This window comes from Oreochromis niloticus, linkage group LG17 (genome assembly GCF_001858045.2).
Source record: "Oreochromis niloticus isolate F11D_XX linkage group LG17, O_niloticus_UMD_NMBU, whole genome shotgun sequence".
NCBI classification, from domain to species: Eukaryota; Metazoa; Chordata; class Actinopteri; order Cichliformes; family Cichlidae; genus Oreochromis; species Oreochromis niloticus.
In genome coordinates this window covers 4,510,399-4,527,987 of record NC_031981.2, presented here as the reverse complement: position 1 = coordinate 4,527,987, position 17,589 = coordinate 4,510,399, and the positions used below count along the sequence as shown (strand labels likewise).

The window sequence follows — 17,589 nt, the reverse complement described above, 5'->3', positions numbered from 1 at the left end:
CGCAGCCAAGTGGCGGAGGGCCTTCACTTCGGTGGCCTCAGAATCTCATCTCTGCTTTTTGCGGATGATGTGGTTCTGTTGGCTTCATCAGGTGAAGGCCTCCAGCTCGCACTGGAACGGTTCGCAGCCGAGTGTGAAGCAGCGGGAATGAGGATCAGCACCTCCAAATCTGAGGCCATGGTTCTCAGCCGGAAAAGGGTGGAGTGCCCACTCCGGGTCGGGGATGAGTTCCTGCCCCAAGTGGAGGAGTTCAAGTATCTCGGGGTCTTGTTCGCAAGTGATGGGAGAAGGGAGCTGGAGATCGACAGACGGATTGGTGCTGCGGCTTCAATGATGCGGACGCTGCACCAGTCCGTCGTGGTGAAGAGGGAGCTGAGTGTAAAAGTGAAGCTCTCAATTTACCGGTCGATCTACGTCCCTACCCTCACCTATGGCCACGAGCTGTGGGTAGTGACCGAAAGAACGAGATCGCGGATACAAGCGGCAGAAATGAGCTTCCTCCGAAGGGTGGCTGGCCTCTCCCTTAGAGATAGGGTGAGAAGTTCGGCCATCCGGGAGGGGCTCAGAGTAGAGCCGCTGCTCCTCCACATCGAAAGGAGCCAGTTGAGGTGGTTCCGGCATCTGACAAGGATGCCTCCTGGGCGCCTCCTGGGTGAGGTGTTCCGGGCATGTCCCACCGGGAGGAGGCCCCGGGGCAGACCCAGGACACGCTGGAGAGATTATATCTCTCGGCTGGCCTGGGAACGCCTTGGTGTTCCCCCGGATAAGCTGGAGGAGGTGGCTGGGGAGAGGGAGGTCTGGGCTTCTCTGCTTAGGCTGCTGCCCCCGCGACCCGGCCTCGGATAAAGCGGATGAAGATGGATGGATGGATGGATGGATGGATGGATGGATAATACAAGATAATGCGATGTGCACATACTGGGAAGGGTAGACAGTCTTTCTTACTGCAAGATCCCTGGGCTTTAGTTTCAGCCTAGAGTCATGTTGGCTGTGGCCTCGTTGTCTTGCTCGTGTGTGGCAATGTCCTGCTGGCACTGTTTACAACTTATTGTTTCCTTTACTCCTGTTTGTTATGGTGTAAGGAGTAAAGGAGGTTCTGCTGTGCAAAAAAAATCATGGAAACGAGAGATTGTGAGGCAGGCAGGCAGGGTTTTCTAGAGTGGTGGTCCAACAGATAACAGGGAAAAGCAGGTTAAGGCCAGCAGATGGAGCCACTGGAAAATGTAACCACTCTTTAAACTCAGCCATCTCTCTAGTGATAATAGGCAGAATACTGACCTTCCTTATTTAAAGGAAAGGCAGAGGAAGCAGGGAGCACATGAATGGGTGTATAAGTAAGTCTTTGTGTTCTCCAAAGGGAGCACACGGTGAAGTCATGTGATAAATTAAACATTTTGTTACAGAAACTTACATATATGTGACCTTTACACACACTAATGTTAAATTGTGATGATCATAGCATCACTCTTTGGCCTGGTTTTCTCCTTAAACATGAAAAACAAAGACACCTAAATAGAACTAGTACATCTAGAACTAAAGCAGGTTTTTATTAGTTGCTTTATAGTTTGATTATCGATGTTTCATTAATTATATGCCTATTAAACTTCCTCTGGATGTCATGATACTCAAAAGTCCTACCTTTGCATTTATAATCAGTCTACCTCTGGGTTTTATCCTAATATAAAAGAAAACTGAGACATGCATTCTTGCTGTGGAGCTGAATTTGTTGGTCTCTACAGAGACAGAGAAAAAAAGCATGTAGTAACATGCGATACTTATGTTTTTAAGTGTTATTATAAATCACAGCTGTCACCTTTAACAGTTTAGAAAGTAGTAGAAACTGAACATTACATAGCAGCAGCGCTAAAATATGCCAAGGGTTCATTTGCTGAAAGCAGTCACAGGCAGTGCTGTGGGTACAGATAAGGTGCGGTCACCAGCACCTGCTGCACAAACTAGAGATCTAGTTAAAGTACTAGGAGATGATGGAGTGCATTGTTGCGGAGGCCAGGGTGGAAACAGCTGGATTCTCTGTATCATGTGGCATCTCATGTGCTGTGGTGATTTTCTCTGTCTCAAGTGTTGTGAAGGTAAACTTGCACTACTCCATCACAGCACTGCTTTGGCTGTAGAGTTATTCAATACCTATAAAGCCTACCAAAAACGAGACTGGCTTGTGCATTCAGCATACTGAAGAAGGCTACTCCAACCCAATTGTCCTCTCCATTTCCTGATTCCCTGTTTGAGCAATCAGAAATACCTGGATAAATGTCTCATTTTCCAGGGATCCTGAAAACGATTAAATATTTTGATTTAGATTTATTACATGCAAAAAAGTTAAAAGTTTAATCACTATTTTCCTCATTCCTACTTACCTAAATTCAAGTAATTTACAGTTCCTAGTTAAAAGGCACAGCACTTGCTAAATTTCTGACCAACTGCAAATGTGAAAATGTCTCTGGACTTTGAAATATCTCCATCTTGAGCAAAAAATAACCTAACATCCTTCAGGACTATGTGGAATGTAGCTATGTTGTTATGTGAATCAGTCTCCCGTCCCCTCCAATATCACAGCAACATAATGCAGCACATTCTCATTCAACCACTGAGAGGTTTCATTCCTGAAGCTCCTAAACTGCAACTGATGTAAGTCCAGTCTGCTTATTATCAGGGTCCCCACCATGACTCAGAAGAGTCATGTTTACTGTTTGTCTATTTTCTTTCTTCTTTCTTTCTACGTACACTTGCACACAGTTTTTGAAGGAACTCGGCTGGTAGGTTGTTCCAAACATCTTGGAGAAGTAACCACAGATCTTCTGTGGATGCAGGCTTCCTCACATCCTTCTGTCTCTTCATGTAATCCTAGACACACTCAATGATGTTGAAATCAGGGCTCTGTGGGAGCCATACCATCACTTCCAGTACTTCTTGTTCTTCTTTACGCTGAAGATAGTTCTTAACAACTTTGGCTGTATGTTTGGGGCCGTTGTCCTGCTCCAGGATATATTTGGGGCCAATAAACAATCATTTATATTTCTGAAAGCATTTTTTGCATTTTTTCACACCTGCCTAAAACTTTTGCACAGTATGGGCACTAAAGTACATAAAGACTAGATAAAAAAATGGAAATAGGAATAGGGCTGAAAATCAATATCGGTTGCCCATGATCTTTGAGCAGCACTGCAAAAACAGGCACGATTCTGCCATGGAAATGGCTCAAGAACTGTGCTCACTTTGCTATCCACAAATCCAGAAGAAGCCATATGTGAAAATGAGCCCTTCTCTGCGACATGGCTCATTTAAAATGGACTGAGACAACATGGAAACTGTTCTGTGAACTCCCAAAAAGTTAATGGACCTATTTTCAGTGGGTGAAACGTTTCGTCACCTGAACTCAAGAACTCAAGAAGTGATGAGTCTTGGATGAGTGACAAAAAGTTTCTCACTGAAAACGCTGAATCCAGAAAAACAAAATAAACTTTTGGGGGTTTCCTTACTTGGATGACTGAGCATGCATCAAGACTGTTCTGTGAACTATTTTGCTTTTGTCAGAAGAACTGAAATTTGAAAGAGGAGAAGGACCACATCTCCCAATTCTCCCAGAATTGGGAGATGTGGAAAGGCACCATCAGTTCGGCAGATTTTAAAAAGACATATCCCATTCGGATGATGGCTTTTTTGGGGGGGGGTTGCATACTTCAGCAAGACAAAGCTAAACCACATACTGTACCTATTACAACAGCATGGCTCTATGGTACAGGACTCCAGGTGCTTAAATGGCCTGTCTGCAGTCCAGACCTTTCACCAACTGGAAATGTGCCAAAGCACGTTACAAAAATAAACATATGACAAAGAAGGCCAAGGGCTGTTGAGCAGTAGGATTCCAATATCAGATCAACATTCGTCAGCTGCCAAAAGAAGAGGGGATGCTGTACAGTGGTAAACATGCCCGTATCCCAACTTTTCTCAGATGTGTTTTCAAATTCAAAATTAGCTAATAATGATAATAGAAAAACACTCCCACAAAGCGATATGGGGTAATAATATGAGAGAACTGATCTTAGGCCTAATCCTTTTTAATTTGCAGTGCTAATGCTGTGAAAACATCACCCCTCAAGTATTACAAACATCACTTTATATCCATCCAGTCTGCAGATGCACTACACATTATTTTGCTGCAAATTTACAATAACCATCCAAATGATGTTTGCAGACAGTTTAACAAACAACTGTTAACCCTAAAAAAAAAAAATCATTTCACAGCTTTATTGACAAGTTCCCATTCTGTCTCACAAAGGTGACAAGTCATTGTGATTTGATGTGATTTGTTCTCACTGAGAAGGACATGCAGAGAGAAAACCATTGTTAAATCCCATCAATAGGACAGGAAGACTTTGATCACATCTTGGAGACACCCAACCCTACAAAAAGGCTGAGTTTCACCGGAGGAGGAAAGTATTTCACTTTGAAAGCAGCAGACCAACAGAAACAGCAGGTTTGTATTACAATAAGTTTTGGCCCGTTTCATGCTGCTGTTTGTTGTCTGTTCAAAAGGATGGCTACTCAGGAGGCTTATGAAGTTCTCAGAGGAGGATGTGCATTGCTGTGAATGTCTGTGTGTGTGTGTGTGTGTGTGTGTGCATTTGTGTGTTACGTGAACCTCTGAACCTTTCGATGCTGTTCATTCAAGCGCTCAACTGAAGCCACCACCACTGTCACATTTGTATTTGTGTGAACGCGTGGCTGTGTGTGAGAGTTGAAGGGGTTGGATGACTTTTTATTGACATGAAAACAAGCTCACATGCGTGGCTGAGTTACTGATTACAGGTGATGTTCACTTGTAATTTGTTAAAGATAAGATTCCCGTTTTCAGCACAAAGTCCTGCGCAAAGGCACAACCAGCCTTCCACTGCCATCCCTCAGAGGACCACTGCTGGTTGTCAGGTAAGTGCACTTTTTCTTTGAGATAAAATAGTTGTGTTGATCTTTTTGGGACAAACTCTGGAAACAAATCAATACACTGACTATGTAGTCAATAGTTTTCAGCTGGACACCTGATAGGATGTTACCACCTGACACAGTATCTAGACAACTGAGATTTTTTTTTCCGGCTTGTAATCCTGTTGCGGCTTTGCAGGTCTTGTGTTATTCCATTTTCTTCTTTCCTGGATTTCTCTGACGCACGGCAGCATCATGAGCGTAGAATCCAAGAAAACACGTGAGGCATGCTGTTCCAAGCTTAAGGTCAGAAACCCTCACTGCTTTAATGACTTTAACTGGAAATTTAAACGCAAATGTGAATGAACTAAAAGTCAAACCTGTGAAAGTGCATGTTACTGTAAAGCTGCTCTTATCATCTTTGTGGAATTCTTTGCAAAGCAGGGTTAGAAAGCAGTCATAAAATCAAGCTTTGAGGTGTCTTCTTTTGGGAGCGCTGGCGGGGGGGGGGGGGGGGGGGGGGGGTATAAGTGGCTGTGAGATGTTTTAATTAAATGCCATTTACTGCTGTTTACTGACCCATTTTATCAACGTGACAGTTTAATAGTCCATTAGAGGCTTATATGATTTATCTTAGATTGCATAATAACAGATTGCAATTTATAAAACACAGGGCACTATCAGCTTTATATGAATATTGATTTTGGTTTGTTTCTTTGCTTGTTTGCATTGTGTTGTTTTCAACAAAAAGTCACCAGCACCCTTTGGGAAAGGCTGAAATCTCCCTGAACTGTTTGTGGTCACTCACAGATTACTCTGAGACCTTCAACTCGAGTCCCTTTTCAATCATTAACGATCTTAGTGTCAAACATAAAGCTGGATGCAAGGCTTGCATTCCTAAAATACAAATAATAAATCCACCAAATGTTACCTCATATACAGTTTATGTACAAAGTACCATTTAACCTTGTAAATTGATGACCCCCATTAAAGCCAAGTATGTCATATTTGATTCACGTCTTTTTATGAGTTTTTGAGACTTCTAGATCGTCAGTGTGATGATGTTGAAGTCTCAAAACACCTCAGAAAACCCTAAAGAAATGCACAATGCATTTTTAAGGAACAAATTGCAAAAATTATTTTTTTAATTGCCTGATGTAGTAAATATGATACAAATATTAATGGTTTTTACATTTTGTCAGAAGGCTCAATAAACACTCCATTTTCAATTTTCTATCAATTATTTTGTGGTTCAAAGCTTTAAAAGGTTCAATTCAGTGAGATAGTTAAGAGAAGAACATGTTCAGCGATTAGCATTTTGTCAAGCTGGATACATTATATTAGAATGCCTTTATTGTCACTATACAGTTGTATAATTATGCTAAACAGTTGTGTTCTGTAGAACATAGTGCACATCTATAGCAAAATGTTTGTCTGTTTAACAATTTACATTTGCTTGGTTTTCTTTTTTTTGTATTGCAGCCAAAAAAGAGTTTTAGAATTGTTTCTAACGTTACCTAAACTGGTTGCAAAGCTTGCATACATATATTTGTAAAGAATATATTTGTTAATTACAAGAAAACTTGTCTCTCAGAAAGAAGACTAACCAATCTAACTGAAAGGGATTGTTAATTTTATCACCAATGGTCTTGGCATTACCACTCGATTCGTACTTTGGTAGCTAGGGATTGTTAGAAACAATAAACAGAGTTTGCCTAGTACTTAATGTTTTGCCCTGATGGGATTAACAGTGGGATCATCTATTACTCCCAGTGGTGTGTGCTACACGTGGACAAGAACAGTTCAGGGAAGATGATTGATAAGTGATGAGTTAGTGTGGTGGGTTTTTAAAATCTGTTGTAACCACTCATTTATTCTGGTATCAGTACTCTAATCCCATCAAATATCACTTAATGTAAATCATTGGTAAAAGCATTTGTGAAGTGCTGTCGGTATGTTTAGTGTGTGAGTTGATTCTATTATGGGAGACACTGGCATTCACCTCCCTACAGGTCACATCAAAAGAAGGGATTACAATTCAATCATCCAGGTCACAACAATCATATTGACTGTTTAAAGAAGTTCTGAGAAACCATTTGGCAGCTCTTTCCAGTAATCCAGTCCAATGAAATCTAGAAAAGCTAAATCTAACTGGTTATGTGTGTTTTCCAGCTCTTCCTGGCCTCCCTGGCATTTGTATATTTTGCCAAAGCCTTTGCTGGAGCTTACATGAAGAGCTCCATCACACAGATTGAAAGACGGTTTGATATCCCAAGCTCCCTGATTGGTGTTATAGATGGAAGCTTCGAAATGGGTATGCGCTTTTTTATTGAATGCAGCATGTTAGCATTATGGTTTATATCAACTACAGGAATTTATCTAAATGTATTGACTACAAAGCACAAATTTTAGTTTATGTTATATTTAAACCAAGGTAACCAGACTGCTGAACTCTCATGTCTGTCAAAGACCGTAACTATTCATTGATTCATTCCATACTTATTCTTTTATTTATAAATCTTCTCTACAGGCAACCTGCTCGTAATCGCCTTTGTGAGCTACTTTGGTGCCAAGCTCCATCGTCCCAGACTGATTGGAATTGGTTGTCTGATCATGGCTGCGGGATCCTTCCTTGTAGCCCTGCCTCACTTCTTCCAGGGACTGTCAGTACAAAGTTTCCTTCTTCTTCATGAATATAACAATGAACCAATGAAATAATCCGATTACTAAGAGTGATGTTGAGCTCCCAGAGAATAAAGACTGGAAATGTTTGATAAGATTCATAAATGCCCAAAAACTGTAATAGCAGTGCATGTGTGTTCTACACCATCCAAGAAATGAAGGAGTATGTGTACTTACATGTTTGACAATTTTCAGATAATACTTTGAATATTTTCCAGGTATAAATATGAGACCAGTATGTCTCACAAAGCTGTTGTCAACAGCACTGAGACCATCCTGCCCTGTCTGTCCAACCACAGCATGACTGATGCAGATGACACACTTGACGCAGAGACCAAATTAGGTATTTAGCAGCCACATTCCCTGCAATGGATCAGAAGTAAGATCACTCAAGTCTGAAATAGACTGTTTTGGGGTGATTTTAGTCATTTTTCTGTTTTAGATTTTATATAATATTCTGTTCATGATGTGCACAATGTAAAGTCCAGTTTCTCCCCCGGCCCCCCAGAGTGTGAAAAGGCTGCTGGTTCACCCATGTGGATCTATGTATTCTTGGGAAACATACTGCGAGGAATTGGAGAGACTCCCGTCATGCCCCTGGGAATTTCCTATCTGGATGACTTCTCCAGAGAAGAGAACACCCCTTTTTATTTGGGTAAGTCATCATCTACGTTTGACTGCCTTTCACTGTTTTCACAGCATTTTAATACTTTCCACTTGTATTTATTATTTTGTCCATTTTTCATAACTGCTGTATCATGAACTTTGACATATTACCCTCTGTTTTTTGACATTTCTTTGACCTTGTACTCAATTATCCCTTGGTGTTTCCTCACTGCCTAAAATCCTAAACAGTTTAGAAGGCCGCTGTACTCCTTCATCGTGGCCAAATCTCAAACTGCTCAATACTTATCTTCTCTTTTCCGCTCCGTTTGCCAGCTTGCATCCATACAGTAGGAATCTTGGGACCTATGTTTGGCTTCATGCTTGGGTCCTTCCTTTCCAAGATTTATGTGGACACTGGATTTGTGGATTTAGGTATGGTATTACAAAAAGTAATTTTTAGTATTTTGTAACAATAATGTTTACCTGCGATGTTAGCAATATCCCGATTGAAGTGTTTAATTAGGCAGAGAAGACTTCTGGTTGACTTGAGCAACTCTGAAACTCGTGTCTCATTTTAGCAAAATGTTTTCTTCCATTTGGACTTTCTAACGCAACATGACATTACAAAAGTCAAACAATTTCTTTACTGAGAAATTGTGGGTCTACCAGAGGCAAGAGGATTTCCCAACACTTGATTCTGTTGACATAGTTGACATAAGCTCTTTCTTCACTACTTGGATTAGAGCTATTGACATTCCCTGAGCCAGAGAACTGCCTCCATACTTCTACTAATGACTAAGCTGTTATGATGCAGGGGCTTAGAAGTCACTCAGAAAAGTCCTACAGACAAAATGTCTGTAATAACTTGTCTTTGCCTTTCCTCTTCTTCCAGACACCATCACCATCACCTATAAGGACTCCCGCTGGGTGGGAGCCTGGTGGCTGGGCTTCATAGTGACTGGCACAGTGGTTCTACTGTCTAGTATCCCATTTTTTTTCCTTCCAAAGTCTTTACCCAAGCAAGGGCAAGAGCAAGAACAAATTCAAAGCAAAAGCACAGAGCTTGTAACAAAGACAGAGCAGGAACAATTCCTGCCAGAGGAAACCCAGGAGAAACCTGTCAAATTTCAGGAAATGGCTAAAGGTAATTTACTGCTCAGTAGAGCATTAAGCCTAACAGATCTCAAAGAAAGTCATGTGAAAATGCATAATTTTGTAGATATAAACTGCTAGATTCAAATTCCCATTTAGTATAATTTGAGATTATTATTAAATTGTGATTTTAAAAAAATCCATCATGAAAAGTACTAAACATGATAAATAGTACATTCTCAATTGGAAAAAGAGGTTTAGTAACGAGGTAATTTATGTCTTGACAATCAGGCATGCTTTACAAACCCTATCCTGCTAATAGATAGTTTTTACAATATTTTAACACAGCAATAATAGTTTTATTTTATTTTATATTGACTTAGTTTTATGTATCTAAGTATTTTTCCTCTTCTCTTTCATGTGGTTTGCACTTCACCAGATTTCATGCCATCTCTGAAGCGACTCTTCAGAAACAGAATCTACTCGCTGATTATCCTTACCTCCCTCGTGGCTGTCAACGGCTTCATTGGCCTGATCACCTTCAAGCCAAAGTACATAGAGCAAGTCTACGGCCAGTCAGCCACCAAAGCCATTTTCCTCATAGGTATGGAGCAAAAACTGGCTTTCATTCACTTTCTGTTTTCTGCACTATGTAGCCCAAGGCAACTGAAACAATGATGTTATTGAAGGGAAGTGTGATTGCGAGTGATAAGGCAGACTGAAAATGCAAGAACTACATCGCCCACTGTGGGTGCTCCTTTTGTGTGTGTGTGTGTGTGTGTGTGTGTGTGTGTGTGTGTGTGTGTGTGTGTGTGTGAGAGCTAGTGAGAATGTTTGTCAAGTAACATTTAATTACTGAGTGGCTAACCAGCAGGGTTATTGTTAGAATATGAATTGTTCTTTCACCAAACATTATAAAAACAGTTGGCTGCTGAACAAAACCATTTAATGCAAACAACTTTTGTGTGTGCTTAATACTCTGCGCACGAATGGACATAAATAGGTCTAAAAAGTCTTGCTGCAATTGGAAGGGCTAATTCTGGATTGTGAAAACATTATGGAATTTTTTTGTTAAAGTAAAATTGGTTCAGAAAATATATGGAAAACTGGAATTTATTCATTTCCTAAGTCCACTGTTTTTTTACTGTTCAAGTTCTCCTGTTTATGTGTTACAAGCTGATTTGCAAAACGAATGTTACGATGACACAGCTAAATTTTGGCAGACTGAACATTTTCATGTTTATAACATTTCCATCCTTCCTTGTAGGTATATTGAACCTGCCAGCGGTAGCTCTGGGTTTCATCACTGGAGGTTTTGTGCTGAAGCGTTTCAAGTTGGGTATCGTCGGAGCAGCCAGGGTGTCAATTAGTGCTTCTATGGGGTCGTTTTGCCTGCTTGCCATTCAGATTTTCAGCCAGTGTGACAATGCAGAGGTGGCCGGTCTCACCATGTCATATCAGAGGTGAGTGGAATGGACACAGAAGCCTATAGATTTATTTGTTAGGCTAGGTTACACTAAATGTTTGGAACTTAAACAGTTTATTTTAGTCTTATAAATTAAAAACATGCTCATAAATGTCTCCACTGACAGTGTTAATGTGTCTTTACTTGTCTGTCTGTACCAGAGTCCCTCAAGTGTCCTACAACCCACAGACTTTGCTGTCACAGTGCAATGGGCATTGCTTCTGCTCAGTGAAGCACTGGGACCCGGTCTGTGCATACAACGGCATGACTTATGCCTCACCCTGCCTGGCCGGCTGCCAGACCTCCACCGGAATGGGCAAAGAAATGGTGATGATGGTCTAGACAAACAGAGAGCTTAGAACAGACAAAGATTTACTGTGAATAAAAGGAACAGGTCACACTCACCGACAGACAACAATTAAGGCTGATTTTTAACCTTTTCTTCTTGGTTTTTAGGTGTTTCATAACTGCACCTGCATTAATGACGCAGGACCAGCCGCAAACGCATCTGCAGTGCTGGGCCAGTGTCCCAGGAAGGATGATTGTGACTTAAAATTTAAAATCTACATGGCATTGTCTGTAATTGGGTCCTTCATTTCTGCCTGTGGAGGAACGCCAGGATACATTGTTCTGTTAAGGTGAGAGACACGATTTGACTAAAGAACATCTGCTTCTAAGTTTGTGGTTAAGCAGATGTTCAAGCCTTTAGGGGTAACAAAAATCAACAGTTTTTTGTGGAGTTATAGTTTGGCAAACATGTATATACAATATGTACCCAGTGTTAGGAAGGTTACTTTTAAAATATATTCCACTACAGATTACAGATTACATGCCCCAAAATGTATTTTGTAACGTATTCCGTTACGTAACGTAACGGAATACTTTGGATTACTTAATATATTATCATGCTTTTTACAACTACATGAATGTACTATTGCTGTGTAATTTATTACTAGTACTGAAGGTTACTCGCCATACCAATAACAACTAGATTTTTAAATCTTAATATAAAATGAGTAACAGTAGGGTGGACATTAGGTAAGGCTGCACTTTTTGCAACGATCTCGTATAGAAAACTATTTGGCGCGTATATAAAACAGATCTGCGGCTCCGAACCTTAGTAAAGAGACCTCTGACTAATACGTCGGGTTCCGTGTCGATCTCGTAGCTGAAAACTAGCTTTACTTTGTTGTCTGGGTCAACTTTGCTAGGGAGAGACAGAGAGAGGAGAGGTGTTGAAAGGCTGCTCCAACGGAACTTATTGTTTCGGAGGAAAACACGAACACAGTGTACAGTCGAGTCTTAACAGCTTACTTACAACTGGGCACTCGGGCACTCTTTGTGGCTGCAGTGGTTATTATTATATTTACATGCTTCCAGCTCCCGTTTCTGCTCGGTGAAAACTCGTACTTTTCACTTTTTCTCCCTCCCTCATGCTCACAGACACATAACTGGTATGGCAGTCCATTCTCCCTGCAGCACGGACTACACTGCCCATGAGGCTATATTCTTTAGGGCCATGCCTGTAACACTCTGCCTGTTGCATTGATATTAAATAATTTTTTGAACAATAATTTTTAAAAATATTTCTATTCAATTCAATTTATTTATATAGCGCCAAATCACAACAAAAGTCGCCTCAAGGCGCTTCATAGGTACAGAGAAAAACCCAACAATCATATGACCCCCTATGAGCAAGCACTTTGGCGACACATTATTATGTGGTCTGCAAGTAGGGCGCGAGTTTGAGACACAGGCATTAGAGCCTCTTAATGTGTGTTTTGTTTGGGTTTCCACCGGCGTGGAATTACCAAAAATAGAGAGGGCATAGCCTAACATATGAAACAGAAAAAGACCACCGTATAATCCATTTATTTCAACAAAGTAACTGTATTCTGGATACCACCTTTTTAAACTGTAACTGTAACGGAATACAGTTACTCATATTTTGTATTTTAATTGTATGTAACGCCAGTACACGTATTCCGTTACTCCCCAACACTATATGTACCATATACTGTTTGTGGTAGCATAACCTGGTAACATTTTTTATTAACTAATTTCATAAATATATAATATAAACCTTATGTGCAGTTTTGCTAAAATTCAGTACTACTCCATGTACTCTGCATATACTCTGAACATGTGCAGAGTAGATCATGTGTGCACTATAATCACTGACACTGGAACCGAAGGAGATCTACTCCTCAAAAGATCTGTTGTTTTAAATGTATTAGGAAAAAAGTTAGCAACTCTTTTAAAAGAGAACTACTATGTACACTAAATATGGCTACAATTGGCATTAATTTTGCCAGTTGATGATTGCTTACTTTTTTTTCTCTTTAAATTATCTGATACTATATTAATTCAATTTAAAGTTCCAATCTGATAGGTCAAAAAATCCAAAAACCCAAAGCAAAACGTCTTCATTTGATTGTGACTCACACGGTCCTTAGGATGCTCACTGACAGCAGGTCAAAACAAAGACATACTTTCCAGCTCATCTTCTCTAAGAACCCAATCACACCATTACCACCTTATTGTGTGTTTTAATGCTAACATGTGTATCTGATATGGTATAATTTGGTCAATAATTCAGGTCTATACAACCAGACTTGAAGTCACTGGCTTTGGGTATGCAGACACTGATCGTAAGAACTCTGGGTGAGTACTAAAACTAAAACCCAACACACACATCAAGACTTTAGGGGTAAAATTGGTTTTTAATCACATGTGATTTGCTTTACAGGTGGCATCCCTCCACCTATATATTTTGGAGCACTGATTGACCGAACCTGTTTGAAGTGGGGTACAAAGCATTGCGGTGGCCGTGGAGCATGCAGACTCTATAATGCAAATGCGTTTAGGTACAGTTAAAGCTATCTTCATCATTGTGCTTGAATATGTCACTTGTAATGTACCACAGTTTATGTACCTGAATGCAGTGGTTTCTAACCAGTGAAGTGACAATCTTTATATATTTTATAGAATTGTGTGTACTTAAATTTGTACACAGACAGTTTGACTTCTACATATACAGTGGAACCCCGACTTAGGAAATAAATTCGTAAGTCAAAAATGTCGTAAGTCGAAGCACCTTTTTCCATCGCCTTTTGAGTGAGGCGATGCTGGCTGAAGACGAAGTTCTTGGTGGAAGAGGACCTCGCTCATATTTATCAATAATTTCTCTCTCTGTTTCCATCGAGAGCACTTTACTCTTCTTCTTTTCACTCGAATCACTTGCAGAAAGTTTTTTCAGCCCCATTATGAATGAACGATAGGCTAATTGCAAACAAAAAGCACACGAAATAGCGCACTGCAACAACAATACGTCTTTCACGTGGAACAGCGAAATGCAAGTACGAAAGCCAAGGGGTTATCACATGATTCGGAACGCATTGTGGCCATTCTGCCAGCAGATTTCGTTACGCGGGCATTTTGCCGTACCACGGGCAGAAATATTGCCCTTAAGTGCCTTCGTAACTTGAATTTTTCGTTAAATGGGGTCTTCGTAAGGCGGGGTTCCACTGCATATGTTTTGTGTAAACAAAAATGTTTAACATACAAATTAGAGCAAGCAATCAGACAGATGAATTTTCAGTAATTTGTTACGATGTACTTTACTTTCAGAGTTACATACCTAGGAATGATTACTGGACTCTACTTCTTGGCCAACACACTGTGGTGCTACCTCTACTACAGCATCGTCAAGCGACAGAAGAAAATAGCACTGAAGAATCAGTCTAAAGAAAATGGACAGGAGAGTAATGCAGTGACCAATGGACATGCCAATATCAACATTGCAGACGTAGAAGACATGGGCATGGAGTGCACTATTTAATGTGTTTTAGGAAGGCCACACTATTGTTAAAGACAAGTGAATGCCTGCATATTGTGCTGCATCCATACTGGACCAAATAATGGTAATTCTACACATCATTACTTTTCGAAATTAAGCAATAAAACTCGTTCTTTCAGAGTTAAAACTAGAACAGATTGTATGTTCAAGGTCAAAGATCTACGCTAAAATGTAACAAAGCTTAATAAAACTAAAATGACATATTTTATACAGTACATGAACATGCAGTCAAGAAAACAGAGCAGGGACACATGCTTTTCTTAATATGTGTCAGCAACACACCTGAGCAGAAACACACAGTTCATGTATGCTGAGACAAAGTAAGAAGAAAATGTGTCAGATTTTCTAAACAAGCTTTGTCTCCCTTCCTCTGTTTAAACTCAAACAGCATTAGGTCAGGTAAAGCTAACAATGTCTTAGCCTACAAGCTTATTTTAACAGTGATTTTGTGGAGTAATAGTTTGACAGACTTGTATATACCATATGTACCGCATACTGTTTGTGGTAGCATAACCTGGTAACATTTTTTTATTAGCTAATTTCATAAATATACAATATAAAGTTTTGGGGGAATAAGCTTATGTGCAGTTTTCTAAAAATCAATACCACTCCTTTGTCTATGTGAAGTCTCTTACCTTAGTATAACACAAAGAGTAGAAACATGGAAAAATAGGTAGCCGTCTAAAGGTAACAAACACCTCTAGCATCTCTAAATCTCACATCTGCTCAAGCCATGTAGAATAGAAACTCCAGAAGTCACAGGGAGTAAGCTGTGCTACAGTATTTCCTAGCTAGCACCAGTGACTTTGATTTACAACTACGAAAAGACAAACAGCATATCGCTAACTTTGTCTTATAGATACTTGATGTTACAGCTAGCCTTGCTAACATTAAGTTTTAGGAAATATTCTAAGTCCGGTTCTTACTAAGTTAGAGAATGGACTTAGCATATTTCCTAAATTGTGAAATTAGTGCAGTAAAATATTATTTTATTAAGTTTATAAGTTTATTTGTACCAAGTTACAGTAGATGTGACAGACATTTACATGTTGTCAAATAAACATACAGAATAGGATCTAAGTTTCCTCTGAAAATGTGAATTCATTGTTTCAACATCCTTCCTGAAGTATGCATAATTGAGCTGCTTTATATACGTGCTAATCAAACTGATTGTGAAGGCTCATTAGCCATTCAGAGACTGTTCTGCACCAGCTCCAGACAAGCTTATCAGCCATGTTTCCAGTTTAATACCTCACAAACTTTGACAGACATTTTTTAATGCACATGCATTTTGAGCAGTGAAGGAAAGGAAGATGAGGGGGCCATTGAAAGTAAGTTTCATTTAACAGCTTGAGGTAACCTTTATTCTGAAGCGGTAGCCTTCAGAATACAGGTTCAGACAATGTGATGTAACCTACACACAAATCCAAAGGTCATGAGAGTTCACAGAATCCTCGACTCACCAGTGTTTGCTTGGGAAAAGTTCACAATGGTTGAGGCAGTGGACTAAGAGTGAGTGAGATAAATGAGAACTTGGATTTATTTTGTTTTACTTTCCTACACCCTGGTTCTTGTCTGAATGTATTATAAATCACTAGACAAAATTACTAGCAATAATGATGAATTCTATATAGTCTTAGATATATTTGTGTTTCTCCGTACATGTTGTTTGGAAATCTTTTCAATCTTTAACCTTTTTTTTTGTCCTTGAAAAATATCTCTTGCATTAAAGACCAGTTTTGTCCACATAAATTTTGTTCTGCCTTTTTTTCAATAACAACTCATTTTATTTTTCATTTCACACTAAAAGTGACAAAATTCTCTATACACTCACTAAGTTATGAATCAAAAAGCTCTAGAATGTGGTAGAATATGTTACATTATTAAAAACAGAGTAGCAATTAATAGTGACAAACCACATCATCATCATATGTTATGCTGCTTATATGTTGTGCTGACAGCCACCCCTAATTTCTTTATATTTTACTAAAGAAATGGGAAATAGGTACAACAATTTATTTAAACATGTGTAAACATACAGGTAAATACAACATATAAGACAAAGTAAGAATTTGTACAATTCTTTATGACCACCTTTATTCTTCAACACAGCCTGAACTCTCTTAGCCAAGCTTTCCTGTAATTTCTTCAGGAAGGGTTCTCCAGGTTTGGGAAAGGACAATCAAAGCTCTTCTTTTGATGTTGGCCGCCTTTTGTTCTGTTCTCTGTCAAGATGATCACACACCACTTAAGTAATGATGAGGTCCATGACTGATAGTGTTTCATTGTGTGTTTTGCTGTCCAGGTTTTCATGCTGAGCAATGAATTAGACTATTTCTAGATGGCATCTCATGGTAGAGCGAACTCTGATGGGACTTTCCTGCATTATTAATTCCATCCATTTTGACAAGATCTCCAAAACCAATGTCTGAAATGCAATCCCAAATCATGACAGAACCTCCACCCTATTTTACAGATGGCTGTAGACACGCACTGTTTTACCTCTCTCCTGACCTCTTTTGTACATATTGACAGTGATTTGAACCCAACATTTAAAATTTGGATTCATCACCCATAAGAACTGTTGCCACCAATTTTCTAGTCCAGCTCTCCGGCGTATCTCAGTCTTTTCTTCCTGTTTCCCTTCCTTAAGAACAGCTTCTCGACGTCCACCCTTCCACTGAGGCCATTTCCGATGAGGCTTCATTGAACAGTAGATGGTCGAACTGAGGGGGGTTCAAAAACGTAACACTTCCACTATTACGTTTTTGTTATATATATATTTTTCCTATTTCTTTAGAGCATGACTTTCAGATACTGTTTATCTGTTGGATATGGACTATAAGGCCTGACACATCTTTTGTCTTCCATTTTTTTATCAAGTTTTCTCAAATTTTTTTAAGAACAGTCTACACACCATGGTGAACTTTGCTGTTGCTGGTATTTT

The 17,589-nt window shown here is 39.6% G+C and overlaps 1 protein-coding gene across 1 annotated transcript; it reads left to right on the top strand.

Moving 5' to 3' along the window:
* The first annotated feature begins 4,715 nt into the window (after nucleotides 1–4,715).
* Nucleotides 4,716–16,152, top strand: slco1d1 (solute carrier organic anion transporter family, member 1D1). The gene is made up of 15 exons (XM_005451774.4): nucleotides 4,716–4,944; nucleotides 5,138–5,244; nucleotides 7,111–7,252; nucleotides 7,469–7,601; nucleotides 7,839–7,963; nucleotides 8,129–8,275; nucleotides 8,560–8,658; nucleotides 9,119–9,370; nucleotides 9,758–9,922; nucleotides 10,586–10,781; nucleotides 10,945–11,110; nucleotides 11,240–11,421; nucleotides 13,383–13,447; nucleotides 13,533–13,650; nucleotides 14,414–16,152. The coding sequence occupies exons 2-15, from the start codon at nucleotides 5,194–5,196 to the stop codon at nucleotides 14,622–14,624; spliced, it is 2,052 nt and encodes a 683-aa protein (XP_005451831.1). The 5' UTR covers nucleotides 4,716–4,944; nucleotides 5,138–5,193; the 3' UTR covers nucleotides 14,625–16,152.
* The last annotated feature ends 1,437 nt before the right edge of the window (nucleotides 16,153–17,589 follow it).